General features: G+C 42.2%; 1 protein-coding gene across 2 annotated transcripts in view; it reads right to left on the bottom strand.

Annotated features, from left to right (window-relative positions):
* Window positions 1-2,113: 2,113 nt before the first annotated feature.
* Window positions 2,114-20,860, bottom strand: part of CASC3 (CASC3 exon junction complex subunit) — a 37,650-nt gene continuing 18,903 nt past the window's right edge. The window contains exons 4-13 of one of the 2 annotated variants that reach the window (XM_044297223.1): window positions 20,551-20,700; window positions 11,904-12,055; window positions 11,432-11,611; window positions 7,971-8,632; window positions 6,771-6,832; window positions 6,365-6,473; window positions 6,175-6,273; window positions 4,885-5,105; window positions 4,666-4,788; window positions 2,114-3,426 (exon numbers count right to left, since the gene is read on the bottom strand). In XM_044297223.1, the coding sequence (XP_044153158.1) occupies window positions 3,385-3,426; window positions 4,666-4,788; window positions 4,885-5,105; window positions 6,175-6,273; window positions 6,365-6,473; window positions 6,771-6,832; window positions 7,971-8,632; window positions 11,432-11,611; window positions 11,904-12,055; window positions 20,551-20,700 (1,800 nt within the window). In that variant the 3' untranslated portion in view covers window positions 2,114-3,384. The remainder of the gene's footprint in view (window positions 3,427-4,665; window positions 4,789-4,884; window positions 5,106-6,174; window positions 6,274-6,364; window positions 6,474-6,770; window positions 6,833-7,970; window positions 8,633-11,431; window positions 11,612-11,903; window positions 12,056-20,550; window positions 20,701-20,860) is intronic. The other variant, XM_044297224.1, reaches the window with a different exon arrangement.

The following is a 20,860-nucleotide window of genomic DNA, read 5'->3' as shown; positions in this document are numbered from 1 at the left end:
GGAAGCAGTTAACACTCATGGTTCAAAAGCCATTTAAAGGGGTGTTCTGGCAATAATTACTTTTAGCGTGTCTCCTGAAACTGAAAATTCATACTTACCCGTTTCCCGACGCTCCAGTCCTCTGTGCTGCCTCCGCTGTGTCAGTTTTCCAGTCCCTAGAGTGTTTACATCTGATGCTGCATGGTCACATGCTCTGCTGCAGCCAATAACTGGCTTCAGCAGTAATGTGGCTACAAGCGGCATATTACCGCTGAAGCCAGTCATTGGCTGCAGCCAAGCATGACCATGGAGCACTAGATGACTCTGGGAACATGAACATGGACACAGCGTGGAGGACAAGAACGGTGGAGAGCAGCTAAGTATGAATTGTATGTTTCATGAGACAGACTGAGGGCATGTAACCATTTCTTAACTACATAGCAGGAGATTTATTACTGGATAGGAATAACTAGTGATGAGGAAAGCAAGCAACCAAGGTACAGCACTACCCTTGGTCAGCCATATTTGAACCTGCGCATATATTAATATACAGTAAAAGTGTAATATAATTTAATTACTAGAATAGCTGGAGAAATCGATTTAAGCAAATATCTCCCCCCCCCCTCCTATATTCTTATGTCGATTACAATAAATGTGTGGAAACTTAGGGCTCTTTCACACGAGCGGATGCAGTGCGTGGAATCCGCTGCGTGAAAGAGAGCCAAGCCCCGCTCCGGACAGCAGAGACACAGAATTAATAAATAATGCTCCGTGACTCTCTGATCTTTTTACTACAAAATCACGGTGACAACTTTATCTCACTGTGATTTTGTAGTAAAAAGATCACAGAGAGGCACGGAGCATTATCAATAATGTTAATGCTCCGTGTCTCTGCTGTACGGAGCGGGGCTTGGAACTCTTTCACGCAGTGGATTCTACGCACGGCATCCGCTCGTGTGAAAGAGCCCTCAAGATTCATGTATACTGACTATAGGGACGACAAAGAAAGGCTGCTGTATATGTGCAGCTCCTGGATATACTAGACTCTGTCACACATACATTTTTTTGTCCGTTCCAGCACGTATGCGGAACCATTCACGACATTGGGGCCGGAAAAAAAAAAAATAGAACATGTCCCATTATGGACAAGGACAGGACTGTTCTATTAGGGGCCGACCGTTACATTCAGCAAAATGCGGAATGCACATGGATGGTATCCGTGCTTTACGGATCTGCAGATTGCCAATGCATGAGCCCTTAGCCAGATGAATGTGAACCAGCACTTATGAAGACAACAGATTTGACAATGGATTCCAGCAGCAGTGTTTTTTCCAGGTTCTATTTTTGGGGAAAAGGGGAACAGTCCTGAAATAAAAGTTGCCATTATGACAATGATAGCAACACTTCAATATGTATAATGTGGTGAATGGACTAAAGCACTGGATTAGAGGAGGTGAGGAAGGTAAGTTTAAAGTGTCCTTGTACTTTCAAAACGCTTGATATGTCAAAGCCATATATTCCCCCAACAACCCCCCCCCTCCCCTCGAGTACTTGGACCCCATAAATCACGAAAACATGGAGTTAAAAATGCACACATGGAGTGCTGTCTCCTCGCTGCTGAAAGGAGAGAGAGGGTGCATCTATCTCCACATTTTTGCGATAATGGGAGTCTCAGCTATCGGACTCCCTCCGATCAAAACCATTCATGTGTCACTATGACATTCCAGCCTCCCTGCCGTTTGTCCCAGAAAAGTTTGAACTTTGACCACCCCTTAAATTCCCATACAGGTCTGAATGGGCGCAGCATGACGCAGATTTAAAGAATTGCTGTCATGCTCCACCCTCTCAGACCCTGCTCTAGACATAGCACAATGTTTCTGTTTTGTCCAGAGCATTCCTTTAATATTTTTACATTTCTCAGATGCAGTCCCCCTTCTTTCTGCAGCCACCAAGAACAACAATGGATGCCGCTGGACCAGAATTTTTGAGAGGACACGTATTCTAAAGCTGGTCATACATCAGGGTACATCAGTTAGGGGAAGTCTCCGCTCATTAATATCCAGAGGCTGAATGGGTGGGTGGTCAGCAGTATACACATTCCCATACCCCAGAACATCATTACAACCCACTCCAATCACTAGGAATCCTGGTGTAGCCGAGTGCTATAGGCAGAGCTTTCCTAAAATACAATGTGTATATTGGTTTGATTATTCTTCAAAACAAAAGGTTTATTCAGTATACAGCTGTAGGGGCGAAGTAAATCCGATTTCAGCTTCAATTTCCTAGAATATGTAGTGATGTGACTGGTTGCTACGGGCAACACTGTTTTTTTTGTGGTTTTTTTTTTATGCATGCAACCCCATATTTGAGCTACAGTACAATAACCGAACTGACCATCTCAAATGGTAATACATATTATAAAGCAAAGAGAAATTATACAGGCATTTACTTTAGCACGCAGTAGTTGCCGACATGGGCATTGGTGCGAGCTATGCGGCCTCTATAGTCTGTACCCCTAGACTAATACAGCCTACTGGACAGCTTCAGTCCCAATCATTTCTTCTCATAACTATAGCATATGATGCAAAAATAAAGGACTCTTGATTGATATCCATACTTAGGCAGAAACTAAAAGGCAAGAACTTCTAATCTTGCTTGCAATAAGACTTCATGTACTAAAGTCCACCTGCCATAACTTGCAGCCTGCTAACGTCATTTATCTGCTTACTTAAAGCAACTATGGGCTTCCAATTCAGGCAAAGCAAACTGTGTATAGCCCGATACTGGACCTCCAGGGGCGGAGCATGACAAGAATCCAAAGAGTGCCACAGAGAATCTCTATGTCAAGCACCTCCCCCCCGGGACAACACTCTAGACAAGAAAAAATAATAATACGAATACAAGTACGTCTGGGGGATTTCTTAGCAACATTACAAACTACAGACAACGGTTTGGAAGTTGATGGAAAGAACTTTTTTTTCACAACTTGTTCTATTCAGGAAAATATCTTGGAAACACTTCAAAGATTAAATTTTTTAATATATCCGTTGAATACTTTTTTTTTTTCTTTTTAGCAGCAGTTTCACTTGCGCTTTTTCCAAATAAAAAGCTGTACAAAGACAGAAGGAACGTAGGCACGCAGCAAAAGAACAAAAACTTTCCTTACATATATCCAAACATGTAACAATATACATTTAATGGTCTATCAACATACCAAAAACGACATCTCTATTGGTGAATGGTGCAAAGAACAGCTTAAAGTTCTAATAAAATCTGGGGAATCCCTCACGGCCCGAGAGATTTTTTTTCAGTAAAGAAAAATTAAAAAAATAAAAGGAAAAAATAAAATACTGTTCTATAAACCAGGACACTCTTCTTGGGAAATGAGGCGTTGACAACATGAGCTCAGGAGCTGCTCTTCTCTTTTGCCTTCAAGTGTCTGTTTTCCTGGAAGAAAGGATTTAAATAAATATTTTATGTTTTCTGGATGTAAGAGGAAAGATGCTAAATCCAACTTTCAAGAGTGACGTGAATGTAGCACTGAAAGTCTGCAATAAAGGACAATGCCCAATACATGTGAATGGAGTGAAAAACCGACCATGCAACAGATTTTTTAACTCACAGCAGGCCTATTATGTCACAAATCCGTAATAAAAGCTGCCAAACTTAAATGGGTTGTGTCAAAAAACATTCTAAATTTTTTTAAACCAGAACATGGATCTGAATACTTTTTGCAATCGCATGGAATTAATTCAGTAGATTTTGCTAAAAACGTACTTTTATAATATGTAAATTACCTTGCTACCGGCAAGTAGGGCGGCTACTTGCTGGTAGCAGCCGCATCCTCCTATCATAATGACGCCCCATCCGCATGTTGATTGACAGGGCCAGTGAACGGGATCGTTCTCTGCTGGCCCTGTTTGCATTCAAAATTTTGCGCCTGCACCGTACCTGTCTTCAATTGGCGCAGGCGTACTGAGAGGCGGACGCTTGCTCGGCCGCTCCATCCTCAATGCGCCTGGTGTAGATGTGACGTCATCTGCGCAGGCGCATTGAGGATGGAGCGGCCGAGCGAGCGCCCGCCTCTCAGTACGCCTGCGCCGATTGAAGACCGGTACGGTAGGGCCAGCAGAGAACGATCCCGTTCGCTGGCCCTGTCAATCAACATGCGGAGGGGGCATCATTATGATAGGAGGATGCGGCTGCTACCAGCTAGTGGGGGTGACAGAAGCCCTTTAAACATTTTGTATAGCCACCAAGTTATTCAATAGGATCTATCTGTAGAGCGCCACCTGCTGTTTGTTATTTTCATCACGTCCTGACTCACTGGGTTGGTCAAATGTGCTCAGTATAAATCTTCAACTGCCACAAGCCATATGTTCTTGTTAGAAGCTGTGGCAGAGAGCTGCAGCAGAAAGGACATGCACCAGCGATCCTGGCCACAACCGATGCGTGTAGCCGTACCCTAAGGCCTAAAGGGGTTGTCTTATGAGCACAACCCTCTACAACTGAAGCTAACCTGTCATCTGGCTGATCACTGTATTTCAAGCTTCAGGGACCCTAGTGATGATGTCCCCTGTTGCGGCAGGGGATGTGTAGTATTACATGCCAGCCATTAAATTTAGTGAATCTAAACTGTAGACTAACTGAAATTAGACTGTAAGACATATTGCTCCTTCACGTTACCTCGGGTGGTGGTGGTTTTATAGTGACTGGTTGTGATGTGCGTCGTGGTGGTGAAGGCTTCGGCTGAACTTGTTGGTGTACAGGGTTATAATACGTTACTCCTCCAAACACTTGGGACTGGGCCTAGAAGGTTTAACAAAAAAAAATTATATATGTCACATATTAGTAATTATACATAAAGGTGACTATGATTTAGTAATACACAACATCATATCTTACCTGTGTATTGGGATATAAATGGGTCGGTGGTGGCGGTGGCGGAAGAGCACCTGGTGGATAAGGGTAGGTTGGAGTTCCAAAATTAATGACACTAGGGGGAGCAGTAAAGTAAGGTGGCGGTAATAACTGTTGAGGAGGGGGCTGTCCAGGGGGGATGGAAACTGGGCCAGGGTAAAGGTTTGGGGTAGACATCGGAGCAGCAGGCGGGTGCGGGTGCAAACCTGAAAGTGATAACAGACGATTAGCAAGTTATAATAATGTGCGAGACTCACTGCTATGTCTTCAAGTAATCTGAAGCACACCCCTGTATCATTAATGGCTCAGACTATAAGCCAATATGTATTCACTACCAGAAAAGATAGAGTGGTTGTAAAACTACAAGCAAGTAAACCATTGCACATACACAAACCAGAATGAGCCTCAGTTGGGAGGGGGGATCCATTTTACACATGCCACATTCAACCTGGCTGAACATGAAGGCATCTCTAGACTTCTAGAGGATGTAGAGAGCAGTGGTGAATGGGGTGGCACAGCCACACATACTAAGGACAGCTATGGTTTAGTTAGAGGAAACCCCTTTGTAGTTGACAAAATTACCAATAACTAATGGCCTTAGGCACAAGGAAACTTCAGGTTGCCCCAAAGCAACTAAAAGAGATGCTGGAATCTGACGGGCAGCCAAGTGCTAAACTGGCACCTTGTTAAAAGGTAGCTTCACACAGAGTTTTTTCAGAATAAGATTTTTGTAGCAGGTTTCCAGTGTTTTTTTATTAGCCAAAGTCAGTAGTGGATCCAATAGGAATGGGAAATATAAAAGGGAATTAGTTAAAAACACAAAGCTGTGTGAAACCAGACTAATGTCACTTTCACGCGGTCAGTAAATTCACCGGAACCACTACAGCTGGAACCACTCTAGTATTTGTGAGCCAAAACCAGAAATGGAACCTATTAAAGAAAAGTATGATTGTGTCTTACATCATGTAATCATTATTTCATAGTTTCCATTTCTGGTTTTGGCTCACAAATACTGACAGTAAGAAAGTGGTCAAAGGCAGATAGATGTTTATTAAAAAGGGTTTTCTGAGTTTTACATCACTCCATTGATTAAAAGCCCTTACCTGTATCTGTCAACAGTTTTGTATTAACTAAACTGCTGACAGACTCCGCCTTTCGAAGATAAAAGCAAATCTTTATAATGTGATTACAATCATATGGGTCAACTGAACACTACAGAATCAATTAATCAATCTCAATGCCACAAAGGACAAAAGACCCGGAGCGAAGAGATACCTGGATGAGGAAGGTGCATTTCTTGCGGTACAATCATCCCTTGAGGGGGAATAGAAGGGGGATTTTCTCCATGAGTATATACTGGTCCCTGGAATTGGACTGCAAAGAAAAAAAAAAAAAAAAGTCTAATCTGATCTGTGTAAAGTTTATGTGGATAGAAATTGTAACAACTTGTGTTGCGGACACTGACGTGGATCATAGTAATGTCCTTCCATAAGGCTGATGTGCATGGGAGCAGGGTCTGGCACTTGTCGCTGACGCTGAGAGGAATACCTTTTAACACGCCCACTCTGAACACCCTAGAAGACCATGATAGTTACTGATGAAACTAACAAATAGCAGATATTGTATATACACAACCTATCTAATTGTATTTACAGTTTTTTTTTTATAAACATTTAAAAAAAAATGTCAGACACCGCTATAGATCATTTAATAGGAGTGGATTAACAACTGGCCACATTGTCTGTCTGTGTAAAGGGACTATTTGGTCCACTGTATGTATTTTTGGTTAATACTACAAATTCGTTTAAATACAATACAGTTTGTACATATTAAAATATGGCAAGCCTTAGAGAGATCTGAGCATGACTTACCATTCCTTCCAAGCGGTTGTACTGGGGAGGTCCTCCAGCCATGTGAATATGATTTGGAATTCCTAGAAGAGAGTAAAAATAACAAATTATTTACTAAGCTAAATGTGCTAAATTTTTCAACCCCAAAAAAATAATCTCTTGCATATGGCATGCGCCACGTTCATTTTAGTGTTTAGACACTTTGGGGGTCATTTATTAAGCTGAAATACACCTATATCAGGCTATTACAGGCGCAGATTGCGACGCAACAGCTAGTTGTGCAGCAATCTGCGACTTCTCCCTGTTCACGCCAGGTCTAAGAAAAGTGGGCATGGCGTGGGCGGGCTGGCAGGCCTGTCTCATTTACCATTTTTTACGTCTGTTTCAGGCATAGAAAAAGGTCTAAATGGAAGACAGCAAGGAAGCCATCATACATTTAGAACTGGCAGACGATTTGCCGAAGTTATGTAGAGGCCGGTGACTCCTCAAAACTTAGGGCTTTCTTAAGACCGGTGTCTAAAACGTCAGTCTTAATACATATGCCCCTCTGTGCCTCACTTGGCAAGGGGAGTGCTTTAGCGGGAACTGGTTGTGGCAGAACTGAAAGAGGCAAGGCTTAGGATGTGTCAAAACACTTTTGCAAAGTATATCAACCAACAGTAGGTGTAAATTTATCATCCAGCACAAACCACTGAAATCTGGTGCATTTTCAGTAAATCTGCCCCAATATTTCTAGCAATTGTTGAAGGGGACTTCATTACTACTCCCTCCACCAATACAATGTACTATGAACATCAGAGAGAGAAATACTCCTCAAACGCTTTCCTTTATTATCCATTACATTCAAGATGAGAGCGATCCCTCAGCCCCTCTCTGTAGTGACTGTCAGGCTCCAAAACCTGTATGTCTGGTGTATTCTTACAGCACACCTGTAGCGGTCATATGTTACCCTTACAGATTTGCTGTACCGATGAAGTAGAAATTGAAGTCTTATAACCCATGCTCGATCCTGGGCCAGCTTCACAAACATATCAAATGGAGAAACTAGTCACAGCTTCAAAAACATTATGGGTAACACAATAACTGTGGCATACAACTAGCACAGACAAAACTAATGGAGTTGCCAAGCAGGGGGCCATTCTCCTTTCCTTAGATGTCAAAGCAAATGACAGCCGATATATGAACAAGCCGTATATAAAGCAATGCAGGAAGCCCCCTTACCACGTGCAGGGATGTACGTTGACTGTCCTGGACTCCAATTTTGATCTGAAATGTTGACCTGTGACAAGTCCTGTTCCAGTCCTGTCACACTACCTTCTACAGGAGGCTCCCAGCCACCAGGTTTCACTACAGGTATTGGAGGGGAGGGCACTGGAACCACTTCCGTAGGTATCTGAGGAGGTGGGGGAGGTGGCAAGTCAGGGAATGTTGTGTCATCTATGCTCTTTCCTGCTTCTCCCCCTTTAACCCGAATGCGTCTAGCTCTGGAGTAGGACTTTTTCTCCACAGGTCGATCTGGAGGTGGAGGTGATGGATCTTCCACTTGTTTGTCAGCTGCTGGTTCGGTTTTGATTTGCACTTCAGTGGAGCTTTCACTGGGCTGTGATGGAGTCTGCTCTGTACTTCTCCCTCGGTAGCCTCCATACTCTTGCCTTCTCTCTGAAGTAGAATGTGGGGTAGCACCATCTTCAGGAGGGTAGCTGGCAGGCCGATTCTCTTTGTATCCTGGCCGAGAATAAGTCCTATTAGGGGGGGCTCTGCCGTTATTGGGAGTACTGCGATTGTTGTAGGTTCTTGGTGGAGGAGCAGAATTAGACTCCTGGTAACGGTTTGAAGGTCTGTTAGGCTTTTCATCTTCATCTTCCCTCTGAGGACTGCTATACCTGCAAAGATGTGTGAACACAGACTTATAATACAATTCGTCAATATAAAGCCTCCAAGTTGAAGGACAAAATGCAACCAAGACGGTGCTCCTCTCTTATACCACGAAAGCAGCATTGCTCATCTAAGCACAGCACAGGACCCTCATCCAACCGTGAGACAGACATCAGCTCTTACCACCCTAGTCTGGAATAGAATTAGTGGCTCCACTGCGAGCCGTCAGATACGCATATTTATCTCATTATCTAACGTATTCCAGCACATAACAGTGTACTATTGAGTAGCACAAGTTGTCTTTTCTGCCTCAGTTTACATCATGAAGTGAATGATTATTTTTTTACACCATATATAACTGTGGCAGTCAGTGTGTGCCGTGATTTAAGACACAGCTGTATTTGCTGTCTCCGTGTAGTATTGTGTTGTTTTGTCCTAATTTTCATCTACTTCTGCACTAGAGACTATATTTATAGGTAGTCTGATATTGATTGCCCTCTGATGAATCTGGTACAAGAGGAAACGCGTCAGGAAATTAGTGAGGGGTAACTGTTATTAGTCCTATGTATTATTGATACTTTAAAGGGCGTTTCAGGGACAATTGAGGATAGGTAAAGAGAAAGGATTGGTCACTCTTATATGGAAATATATGGTATTTATTTGGTTAATATTACTAATATCAATTAAAATGCAAAAACAATAATATAAAATACATAGAATAAAATGATCTCCTATATCTATTCTCTATTAATCATGTATAACGGAGACGACAATGATTTCAATACTGGGCTGAAAACGGTGTTGCAGTGTCTTCACCTAGATTAGATAGTCTATTAGATGGAAGACAAATTGATACAAATATTCGCCCAGTGATTTGGATACAGTTTCAGTTGAAAGAATAAATCAATTGTATAAAAAGAATGAGTCTCTATTATTTGTGTCAAAGTTCATATGTCTGAACGAAATCCCACTTGTTGTTTCTATTCCTTTTCTTGATGTTAGAAATAATATATGGCACTGTTAGTCCATGCAAAAATACTTTCAAACACAATAAGTGTAGACGAATTGGCCGCTGTAGGCCGATGTTGCACCGTATGCGTCTGCTGACTGATGTACTGTATTATAAAAATTATCGCTGTGTGTACAGTTTCAGTTTTCACAGGCAATGTGTTTAATCGGTGTTGGCTAGACGTTATACCCACTGGGATGGTGGGCTTACCTTTAGTCGCGGCCGTCAAATAGAGGTAAGGGCTTGAATGCGAGACCCTGCTTAGCTGGATCAGCCGGCGTCCCGGCTGCAGGGCTGCTCGCGTCCCACGTGTTCTCCGCGGGAGATTTAAACCGGATATACAAAGTCCTTCCTTCTCAGCGCCGGTAGATGACGTATTGCGGTGATTTTGACAATGGATCCAAAGATTTCTTTTTCTTTTTTCTTTATCTTTATAGTGCACTTTAGTAGAAGATGGGGTATCCGTCCAAAAGTATGGCGCTATACTTTTGGACGGATACCCCATCTTCTACTAAAGTGCACTATAAAGATAAAGAAAAAAGAAAAAGAAATCTTTGGATCCATTGTCAAAATCACCGCAATACGTCATCTACCGGCGCTGAGAAGGAAGGACTTTGTATATCCGGTTTAAATCTCCCGCGGAGAACACGTGGGACGCGAGCAGCCCTGCAGCCGGGACGCCGGCTGATCCAGCTAAGCAGGGTCTCGCATTCAAGCCCTTACCTCTATTTGACGGCCGCGACTAAAGGTAAGCCCACCATCCCAGTGGGTATAACGTCTAGCCAACACCGATTAAACACATTGCCTGTGAAAACTGAAACTGTACACACAGCGATAATTTTTATAATACAGTACATCAGTCAGCAGACGCATACGGTGCAACATCGGCCTACAGCGGCCAATTCGTCTACACTTATTGTGTTTGAAAGTATTTTTGCATGGACTAACAGTGCCATATATTATTTCTAACATCAAGAAAAGGAATAGAAACAACAAGTGGGATTTCGTTCAGACATATGAACTTTGACACAAATAATAGAGACTCATTCTTTTTATACAATTGATTTATTCTTTCAACTGAAACTGTATCCAAATCACTGGGCGAATATTTGTATCAATTTGTCTTCCATCTAATAGACTATCTAATCTAGGTGAAGACACTGCAACACCGTTTTCAGCCCAGTATTGAAATCATTGTCGTCTCCGTTATACATGATTAATAGAGAATAGATATAGGAGATCATTTTATTCTATGTATTTTATATTATTGTTTTTGCATTTTAATTGATATTAGTAATATTAACCAAATAAATACCATATATTTCCATATAAGAGTGACCAATCCTTTCTCTTTACATATCTACTTACCATTTTGAGGGGTGACTCAATTTTGGATTGGAGCACCTGTCCTGAGGGAAACAGAAGTGAGCGGATCCCCTTGTTTTTTGTTACAATTGAGGATAGGTAGGCGCACAGAGTGCATCCACCATTAGGGTGTGACTCCGGGGACAGGGTTTAGGATGAGGAATAGATATATACAAGCCCTCTCCTCCTCCCCCATCCCTGCCCAGCTCTCTATTGTGTTATCACCATTTTTGTTGTTAGTATCATTGGGGCTCATGTTTGTTAATACTTTGAATTCTATTTTAGATGCAACATTAATAAAGGTAAATTTTTATGGCACTTTCAGTGAATACAGTAAAATTTTGCAGTGTCTAAAGTTGGATCAGCATATGTCCGCTATACTTCAGGGATATGTGTCATGAAAGCAGCAACCATCAAAAAATGTTTAACATACCTTGGCTTTCTTGGTCGACGTGGGTGAATCGCCTCAGAATTTTTACATGACCGGATGTCATAACCGTACATAGCAATTAGCTCATCTCTAGACTTCGGAGCTTGCTCATCTTCCCGAAACCTATCATGCTCCCACCGACCCTCATCCTTCCACAGTTTGCGGGGGTGGCGTCCCTTTGGCCTGAAATAACAATGATTTTCATCATTGACATTAATGGTACATTCACAGGACCATGTGAGTTTTGCAGTCTGCAAATTACGGATACCGGCCATGTGCGCTACACATTTTGTGGAACACACGCGGCCAGCCCTATGAAAGAAAAGCCTATTCTTGTCCGCAATGGTGTCAAAATGAACGGATGTGGATCCATAAATATCGGACATGTGAATGTACCCTAACAGATAGTTTGCCAGCTGGACTTGTTGAGGACACACTGGATTCATGCCTTATTATCTTATCTATGTGCGCTCACCTGACTTCCTCATCATTTGTGTGTCCACGCAAGTCATGTTCAAAGAAGAGCCCCTTACGAGGAATATAGGCTGGATTCTTCCTGTCTTCATCATCATCCAGCTGTTTCTGAGACTTTGTGGTGGTCTTATTCTCCTCTGGCTCTGTGCTCTCCTAGGAACAGGATATAGACAAATAATATTATATAATAAGAAATCAGTCAGGGGGATCAATATTAGACAGAAAATATTTTGGACATAAATATGGAAATATGTGCTGAGGTTGTGTACACTGTTATGACGTAGTCACGCTACGTTGCGCCTCCCTTCTCCAGCCGTGCAAACTATGCTCTACCCTGACTTATCTATGGGTATTACCGCCTCTGATCCTTGGACACGTTAGGATCTTCTCAACACCTTGCCTGTTTCTCTGCCGCAATTGCCTGCTTCCACCTGATGTTTGTGGACAGTCCCTGCTTCTGGTGCCCGCTTGCTTCTCTTTACAGATGGCCCGCTTGCTTTCTTTACAGACCCACGCCGTGACTACCTGTTTCCACCTGGCGCTCGTGGATGGTCCCTGTCTCCACCTGCTTTCCTCTACCTTTCCGCTCCTTGACCCTCTGCTTCCATGCCCTTTTCTTCCCGCCGACTTAGGATTGAGGCTTGAAGAGATGCTGCCCTGCGTCCTCTCCGGTCTGTATGTTTGATCCATTCCTCCTTTTGTCTCCTGTGTATACCTTTCGGTCCTCCTGTGTTTGCCTTGTTACACCAAAGGTCCGCTCTATTTACAGATTATACTACTAGATGGGCACTGGCTGCACATTAGAAGAACTACTTTGATGAACTATTTTTTTGGGTTCCTTTTTTTTTTATCATGGAAAGTCTTGATTAGTACTATCTTCCCCTGTAGTAATTAATATAAGAATGAAACGAAGAGAAGAGAATAAAAAAAAGCGAGAAAGAAAGGAAAGAGAGTAAAAAGGAAAAAGAGAAAAGGGAAAGAAAAAAGAAAAAGGAAGGGAAAACAAAAATGGCCCCCAAGCAAAATAGGCGTTCTGCAAAAACTGATCAGAAATTGACAGAATCGGCCAAAATTTAACAATTTTTGAAATCCCCAAAGGTTGTAACTACAAGAGAGGGACAAAAAGGGCCGCACAATTCGGATGTCGAAAAAAAGGGCGGATCTAGAGTGGAGGAAGTATTGGATCATGATATTTATGAGGTGGGGGCGGAGAGAGATGATTTAAATGGAACATGTCCATCAACTTATGCTGACCTAACTGAGGGCAGCATAAAATAGTGACAGAAATGCTGATGTCAGCGGTGTGTCACACATCAGCTATAAGTAAATGGTTGCTGAGAACCAGCATTATAATCATTGCAGCCCAGGCCTTGAAAAAGAGGCAAATCTACTTGAGAAGAGTCCTGGTTATCCATAATCTCCTGCTCTCCTCGCCCATCTGCTGATGACTGGCAGTTCTCTCCTAGACAGAAAGGGAAAAAACTAGGTAGAAGCCTGTCAGTCATCAGCAGGTGGGCAGGGAGAGCAGGAATTTATGAATAACCAGGACTCCTCAGGTGGCCGGGACTCTTTTCCAGGCCTAGTCTGCAATGATTGGTGTCTGCAATGTTGGTTCTCGGCAACCACTTACATTTAACTTTTAAATGACAGACCGCTGAAATCAATTTATTCTGCCGTTAGTATGGGCAGCACAAAGTTGATTACAGGTTCCCTATAAATGCCTTGTCCAAAGATGAAATGCGCTTTAAAAAAAAAAAAAAAAAAAAGAAGAGCTAATAGAGGATATTTCAACTCAACTTGGGGTAATTCAGACTGATGTGCTTCAGATAATAGATGATGTATCTAAAATACGGGAGACAGCGTAAGGCCTCATGCACACGACCGTTGTGTGCATCCGTGTCAGTTGTTCTGTTTTCAGTGATTTTCTGCGGACCCATTGCCTTTCAATGGGTCAGTTAAAAACTTGGAAAATGCACCGTTTGTCATCCGCGTCCGTGATGCGTGTTTCCTGTCCGTCACTGGCCACCAATGAATTTAAAACTGGGCACCTGATCTCTTACAGGGGGCTATGATACGCACAATTAACCCCCTCCCCCCTCAGGTGCGACACCTGAGAGGTTAATTGTGCGGATCACAGCCCCCTGTAAGAGATCGGGTGCTGCCAGGCAGCAGAGGGCAGTCATGTACACAGTTCTTAGTATATTCTAACTTGAAGCGTCCCCATCACTATGGGAACGCCTCTCTGTGTTAGAATATACTGTCGGATTTGAGTTTTCACAATGTAACTCAAATCCGATGGTATATTCTAACATAGAGGCGTTCGTTCCCATGGTGATGGGGACGCTTCAAGTTAAAATATACCATCGGATTGGAGAAAATTCCGATCCAATGGTATATTAATAGGGACTCCTGGAAATCCCCATATTGAGATTTGGGGCTAATACTTTCAGAAAAAAGATGGTGGATCTGGAAAACGGGTCAAGGCGATGCAATGTGAAAATTGTGGGCCTACCAGAAGGCATGGAAAGAGATAATCCTGGCGATATGATACAGAACTTAATTTTGGAGAGGTTTGGAAAGGAGCATTTTTCTCTTATTTCTTGTGGAAAGGGCTCACCGGGTTCCAGTGGGTAAACCAACTTCTGGAAGGTACCCACGGATACTTCTTGTGAAGATACTTGCTTCACGAGATAGGGACATGATATTGAGAAGGGCTAGGGAGTGCCCCCCTATTCTATATAATGGAAATAGACTGTCCTTTTTTCCTGATTTTTCTAAGGATATTCAAAAGAGACGTTCTTATACCGACGTCGAAAAGAATATTAAATACTCATTGGTTTATCCGGCTAAACTGCGAATAATCTCAAATACTGGGACTCTCTTTTTTGATACTCATGACCTTGTGGTAGATTGGCTTGATCGGAATAATATCTGATATTCTTTCTTCATTGTGGGGGGTGGGGGGATTATGAGAGGTGGTCTTAGTTGAGAGATCTGTCCTAAGAAGGTGGCGGATAAAGAGTTGGAGGGGTGGGGAGCGATGCGTATCCAAGGTGAGGGGGGGGGGGGAATGAATGGGTAGGAATTGGGAAATTTGTATTTATTTATTTTTCTCTCTGTTTGATTGATGTAGGTTAGAATTCTAACCTGGAATGTTCAGGGTCTTGACGATAAATTAAAGTGACAGGCAGTTTGTGATTAGGTTAGGAGACATCTTCCAGCTATTGTCAGCTTAGTGGACACATTTTTCTGAGGGGGATATTCCTTGCCTTGGTGGGGGATGGGCCGTCCAGACTCATCATTCCACTTTTACTAGCTATTCAAGAGGAGTAACAGCATTAATTCATAAAGGGATTGATTTTGTCTGCGACAAGCAAGGGAGGTTAGTCTTTCTTCCTGGAAACTTATTTGGGATCCTATGTATTTTGGCGTTTATTTATATCCCTCCCACTTTCTCTCATTATGTACTTAATTGTCTATTACCGGTAACTTTTATGGATCAATGGCCTGAATGCCTTTTTGTAGTGAATGGGGACTAATTGTGTCATTAAGCCAGAAAAAGGATAGGGTTTTTATGGAGAGAACTATGTATATCCCGAGTCAAGGGTCCCCCTTGTCCCTTTTTGTCAGGAATCTGGTTTTGTGGATATATGGGGATATTTAGGGAAGGGGAAACTAGCATACTCCTGTGTTAGTAGATCTGGGAAGTCGATGTCTAGGATAGACAGCCCTGACAAATACTATTCAGAACATATAAAAGTATGAAATACGAGGCTAGGTCCCTTTCCGATCACCTACCGCTTTCCATTGAACTATGTATGGTGGATGATAAAGATAGGGTTAGGCCCCCATTTAGATTAAATCCTCATTGGATATGTGTAATGGACAACCATGATTTGATTAAACAGGAGATAGAATTATTTTGGGATAGTAATTCTAATTCAGCAAGGATCCATCTGGTATGGGATGCATTTAAGGCCTGTATGAGTGGGGTGTTTATTAGTAATATTTCTAACTTAACCACTTCACATCCGCCCATAGGAAATAAACGTCCTATGGGCGGATGTTTAACTCTGAATGGACGTTATGGAACATCCATTCAGAGATCGCAGCTGCATGGTAATCGTGCAGCTGCAGAGCGGGTTGCCCGCTGTCAGTGACAGCAGGGCAACCCAGAGAGAAGGCAAGGACAGTTCCCAGGTCTAGATCGCTGCATACACAGTGCTCAGCGAGCACTGTGTATACAGATCAGGAAGCACTATGCGCTTCCTGTCCCGGCCCGGCAGTCACGTGACCGCCTGGGCCGGGAGAGTGCAGGAGCTGTCGGGTCTTTCACAGACCTCAATCAGCCCTGCACTGAGGCTGTACAGCACAGTATAGTGCTGTACAGCCTCCCAGGGGGGTGTATTTCCCCTGTAACTGAGGCTACTAAGTCAGCCCCAGTTACAGGAGAAATCAATAGTGGGGGGGAAAAAAAAAAAATTAAGTCAAATGTCTCCCAGAGATCTTGTATGACCTTATGGGGGACACAAAGTGTAAAATAAATAATACAAAAAAAGGTTTCACATGAAAAAAAAAAAAGTAAAAAAAAAATTTAAAAATTCCCCAATTAAGTAATAAAAAATAAAACAAATAGGAAAAAAATGAATAAAATAAACATATTTGGTCCGTGACGGCCGGCTCTATAAATATATCACATGATATATACGATAAACACCATAAGAAATAAAAACTGTCAAAAAAAGCAATTTTTGTCACCTTACAGCACAAAAAGTGCAACACCAAGTGATCAAAAAGGTGTATGTCCCACAAAATGGCACCAATAAAACAGTCACCTCATTCTGAAAACAATGAGCCCCTACATAAGAAAAAAAATGGTTTAAAAAAATAAAACTATAGCTCTCTGAGCATGGAGATATTAAAACATTTTTTGTTTCAAATATGCTATTATTGTGTTAAAGTGAAATATATTAGGTATCGCGCGTCTGTAACAACCAGCTCTATAAAAATATCACATGACCCAACCCCTCAGGTGAACGCAATAAAAAAAAAAATATCTAGAAACAGTGCCACAAAAAAGCAATTTTTTGTCACCTTACAGCACCAAAAAAAATAAAAAATATTTTTGGGGTTTAAAAAATGCTGTTATTGTGTAAAACTTAAAGGGAACCTTTTACCAGGATTTTGTGTATAGAGCTGAGGACATGGGTTGCTAGATACATATGCAAATTAACTTGAGATGTGTCCTGTAGGTGAGATGGGAGTCCAGCGTGAAGGAGCCCAGCACCGCCCCGCATCCTCAGAATCTCCTCCTTGCTCCCCCGACGTCAGAAAGCTAGAGCGCCGTAATCTCGCGATGCACGAGTTAGCACATGCACAGTTCCTTCCCTTCCGGCAGTTGAATCACTATTTCTTCTAAGAATAAAGACTTCCTACAGCTTAATTTGATCCTATTGATAACTAAATTGAGATCTAAAATAAAGATATGGCTGCGACTCCTGCTATCTTAGGGTCCATTCACACGTCAGTGTGTGTTTTGTGGATCCACAAAACACGGACATCGGCGATGTGCGTTCTGCATTTTGTGGACCGCACATCGCCGGCATTTCATAGTAAATACCTTTTCTTGTCCGCAAGAATAGGACATGTTCTATTTTTTCAGGATCGGAATCGCAGACCCGGAAGTGCGGATCCGCAATTCCGGATCCGGAAAGCACATCGTGCTGCCCCATAGAAATGAATGGGTCTGCAATTCCGTTCCGCAAAATGCGGAACCAAATTGCGGACGTGTGAATGGACCCTAAAAGCCGATAGATAGTGATTTTTCCCCAATTTTTGTATATCCTTAAGAACTCCCCAGTATGGATTGAAGTTTTTTAAACTGATTGGGAGAGTCATCAATTACCTACTTTGGGGGAGAAAGAGAGTAAGGCTTAAATTGGAGTACTTCTATAAGCCGATGGAGCGGCTTAAATCTTCCCTGTTTCAAGGGTTATTTTATAGCATCACAGTTATGGCAGTGTTATAAATGGGAGAAAAGTCCACTTTATAGAACCTTAGTTAATATTTCTTCACATGATAACATCTTTACTTTATTGGAATCTGGTCAATTGATCAATCTCCAACAGGACTACAGAGTTGCTGTGAAGCTACTTATTAAGTCCTGTGGTACCATTAGAGATTGGTTGGGAATAAAGGGATCCCCCTGTTGTACGCCCCTTTGGCATAATTATCTACAGGCCTTAGTGAATTGGTTGGGGATCAGTATTGGCAAAAGAATAATCTTTATTATCTTACACGGGTGTTTGGGAATAGGCATATTTTTTGAGTTAGCAAAAAGAGAAAATATATCTAATTTATCTTGGTTTAGGCATTTTCAGTTACCTTCAGCACTTTGTAGTATAAAAGAAAAATCGCTTTTTGATATAGGCACTTCCATATTTTTGCATGATTTGAAATTTCTCAATGTTATAAATATTTACTTAAAGCACCATTTATGAATATATATTCCCCTGGGCAAAATGCTTGGAGAAGGGATTGCGCAATGATTCAATCAGATGATTGGGAAAATATACTGGTGAATGTGGGATTTAGGCCCCTTTCACACGGGCGGGAATTCTGTGAGGGTGCAATGTGCGAGGTGAACGCATTGCACCCGCACTGAATCCGGACCCATTCACTTCAATAGGGCTGTGCAGATGAGCAGTGATTTTCACGCATCACTTGTGCGTTTCGTGAAAATCGCTGCATGTTATATATTCTGCGTATATATTTTTTAATGTAACGCAGGCCCCATAGAAATGAATGGCTCTGCGTGAAAATCACAAGTGCGGATGCGGTGCGATTTTCACGCATAGTTGCTAGGAGATAATAGGGATGGAAGCAACCCCGGACCCCAGTAAAGTGTATTCACTGTATTATTTTCCCTTATAACATGGTTATAAGGGAAAATAATAGCATTCTTAATACAGAATGCTTACTAAAATGTGGCTTGAGGGGTTAAAAAACAAACTCACCTTATCCAATTGATCGCGCAGCCGGCATGGTCTTCTTGCTTCTTCTTTCAAGACCTGAAAAAGGACCTTTGATGACGTAATCGCAGGTCCTGCTGAATGAAGATAGAAGACCATGTGGTGAGCACGATTACGTCAAAGGTCCTTTTGCAGGTCCTGAAAGAAAGAAGACGATGCCAGCTGCGTGATCAAATAGATAAGGTGAGTTAATTTTATTTATTTTTTTTAACCCCTCAATCCACGTTTTAGTAAGCATTCTGCATTAAGAGTGCTATAATTTTCCCTTATAACCATGTTATAAGGGAAAATAATAAAATGAATTGGACACCTAACCCAAACTTCAGTGAAGAAGTCCTGGTCTGGGTACCACATTCAGTTTTTTCTCATGCGCATGCAAAACGCATTGCACTCACGTGGAAAAAAAACTGAACATCGGAACGCAAATCGCAGTCAAAACTGACTGCAATTGCGTGCCTACTCGCGCGGTTTTCCAGCAGTGCACATGCGACGCATCCGGAGCAAATCCGGGACGCCCGTGTGAAAAAGGGCTTAGTTTCTCATAATTTTAATCATATATTGGTTCAATTTAATATTTTACACAGAATTTATGTTACACCTTTATGGCTTAACAAAAAAGGTTTGAGAAGCACCTATAACTGCCCACGGTGTGAGACTCCTGATGCAGATTATTTACATATGTTTTGGACTTGTCCAGAACTAAAAGAATATTGGGGGGGCAATTCATAACTATATTACCCAAAAACTGAAAGTGGTGATTCCATTTGCGGTCAAGTGTTGGATTTTGAGTGATCTTTCCAAGGTTGGGTGCCATAAATATAGAAGGATTATTTTGGTTAAAATAATGTTTTTGGCAAGGCTCTTGATTGCACAGGCTTGGTTTTCATCTAATACTCCAAGTATAAATACATGCTTAAATCTCTATATAGAGATGGGAGACTCATCGTAAAAAGAGGTGGGAGTTAATTGGGGGGGGGGGGGGTGTAAGGTTTAAAGGGGTATTCCCATCTTCCTTTTTCATACTTGCCTTCCTTGAGCGCGACGTTCACTTCCTGGATTCTTCTCCCAGCTGGGTCGCACTTGCGCAGAAGACTGAAGATTTTCTCCTGGCCGAGCAATGTCCTGAGCGCGCATGCCGCCGCGCATGTGCCATGGCGACTTATTCCTGGCCTGTATAGTACAGAGCCGACATGCGTTCGCGGCTCTGTACTATATTGGCCAGGAAGAAGTAATCACGGCGCGTGTGCGGCGGCGTGCGCGTTAATGACAATGCGCGGCCCGGCCGGGAGAAAATCTTCAGCCTTCTGCGCAAGCACGGCCCGGCGAGATTCGACAGGAGAGGTGGCCGTAACCAGGGGAGACGAAAGACAACGATCAGGTAAGAGGGGACTTACCGTATTTTCTCAAAAAGGGTTCGAATTGGGTAATTAAATGTATTTACAAAAATGATCACTGTCAAATCATTAACAGATTTAACCGTGATCATTGGGATGGCAATACCCCTTTAAGAAATAAAAATAATAATTTGGATGTTTTATTCTGTATGGAAATATCATGGTTTAAAATAAAAAAAAAATATATAAAAAATTCTAATAATTGAAATATACTATTTTTTACCTGTCCATCCCCACTCTGCCGCTCCCCTGTAACTGCTCCCTTTGACTTGGGCTTTTCTTCTTTTTGGGCAGGTGTCTCAGAGGCATTATTTTCCGATTTCAAAGTGGTTTTAAGGGCATCATCCTCACTGAAGCGAGCCTCCTCTTCCTCCTTGGTAAAAAGAGATACAAGTTTTTTTTATACTTGGCAAAAATTGCATAGTTGCTCACCTGTTTAGTGACTGGAGTAAGGTGCTCTAAGTCGCATCTGATCCATCCACTCAGAAAAAAATTACAGAAAGTATTAATATAGAGTCCGGCACTCTAAATCG

The sequence above is a fragment of the Bufo gargarizans genome, chromosome 6 (genome assembly GCF_014858855.1).
Source record: "Bufo gargarizans isolate SCDJY-AF-19 chromosome 6, ASM1485885v1, whole genome shotgun sequence".
Taxonomy (NCBI): domain Eukaryota; kingdom Metazoa; phylum Chordata; class Amphibia; order Anura; family Bufonidae; genus Bufo; species Bufo gargarizans.
The sequence above is the reverse complement of the archived record's forward strand: the minus strand, read 5'-3'. Positions and strand labels throughout refer to the sequence as shown.